General features: G+C 60.9%; 1 protein-coding gene across 1 annotated transcript; it reads left to right on the plus strand.

Moving 5' to 3' along the window:
• Nucleotides 1-1,481, plus strand: DQ04_20201000 (putative protein kinase; the record flags this gene model as incomplete). Its single annotated transcript, XM_009317903.1, has 1 exon — nt 1-1,481. A coding segment is annotated over one exon (1,481 nt), but the record flags the coding sequence as incomplete, so codon positions are not given.

Raw genomic sequence — 1,481 nt, forward strand, 5'->3', positions numbered from 1 at the left:
CCACAGCCACTAGAAGCAGCCGAAGCGGGAGCCGAAAGAAGTGTGGTGTCCACCGACAACAAAAATAGCAGCGATATGACGCGGCTTAGTGACAGCGGCGTGCGGCGGCGGAATGAGACGGTGTGCGGCGACGGAGAGCAGAGCCGCTCGTTTGATTGGCCATCGCGGTCGGAGGATGAGGAGGACCACCCCAACAGCAGCAAGTGGGTGCGGACGGAAGGGCCGACGGCGCAAGAGCTGCTGTCGCTCTTTCGAGACGCGCGGGACTCTCCGTTTGAGTTCCTTCTGGGCGACGAGGATTGCGCGGCACGCTTCCGCCGCAGCTGCTCTGTCTCGCTGAGCACGAGCAGCTTCGGCGTGTGTCTTGGCCGCGGCAACTACGGCTTTGTTGTTCCTGCCGTGCTCAGGACCGACACAGGCGAGGCAAAGGAGAACGCAAGGGACAAAAGCAGAAGCTTCTGTCGCAGCGATGACAACGTCATGCGTGGGACGGAGCCGCGTCCGGTGGTGGCCATCAAGGTCAGTCGTCTCCAGGCAGCGTGGTCACTCGATGAGGTGGTATTCCTGCGCCGCGTCACGGAGCGTCGCCAGTCGCTGGAGCAGGAGGTGAAGGCACTGCAGGAGCAACTACAGGCAGCTGCCGGTGCAACGGATGCGGTGGAACGTGGCCCACTGGAGGCGCAGTTGCAGGATCGGAGCACGTTGTTAGGCGGAGCACGCCTTGTCTCAAGTCTCGTTGGTGATGTGATGTACGACGTCGCTCGCGATGCGCTGCTGCTCCCACTTGAGTTCTACCCTTCCTCCCTAGGCGACTGCATTCGGGCGCGGCGCAGGCGCAATTCCAGCTCATTTCCCACGTGTGGCATGTTCACCGACACCCTGACGGGCGGCGGCAGTAGCAGCAGTCACTACAACAACAACAACAACAATAACAGTGTTGGCGGCGGTAATGATGCTGTCATCACCCAATATTTTTCCGTAGAGGAGGTGCGTCATGTGGCGCGGAGCCTCTGCTACGCACTGCACTTCCTTCACACCGCCTGTTCCCTCTGTCACCTCGACGTGAAGGCGGAGAACATTCTTCTTTCGCGAATGTGGGGGCCGGAGGAGTGCGGCGCCACGATGTCCACCTTCTCGCTAACTGCCTGCAGTGACAGTGACCCGCTACCGCAGGTGGTGCTTGGCGATCTCGGTCTCGCGCAACCCCTCGGCACCCCAATCCAGCAGCTCGGCGACTTCAGCACGATGGCGCCGGAGGTGTACTGGGCGAGCGCGTGCAACAATGTCAGCTACGCCGCCTACCGTACCCCCGTGTTCAGTGGATCCAGTGATATATGGAGCGTTGGCTGTGTCCTGCTGCAGATGATGAATGGACTCGAGTATGGGGCGTGGGGTGCGTCTCATATATTCTCAGCGATGGAGGAGAATTTCGTCTCACCGGCGGTGTGTCACCCAGAGATGTGGCCGATGGAGCTGAACGA

The sequence above is a fragment of the Trypanosoma grayi genome, assembly GCF_000691245.1.
Source record: "Trypanosoma grayi strain ANR4 Tgr_2020_V1, whole genome shotgun sequence".
Lineage (NCBI taxonomy): Eukaryota > Euglenozoa > Kinetoplastea > Trypanosomatida > Trypanosomatidae > Trypanosoma > Trypanosoma grayi.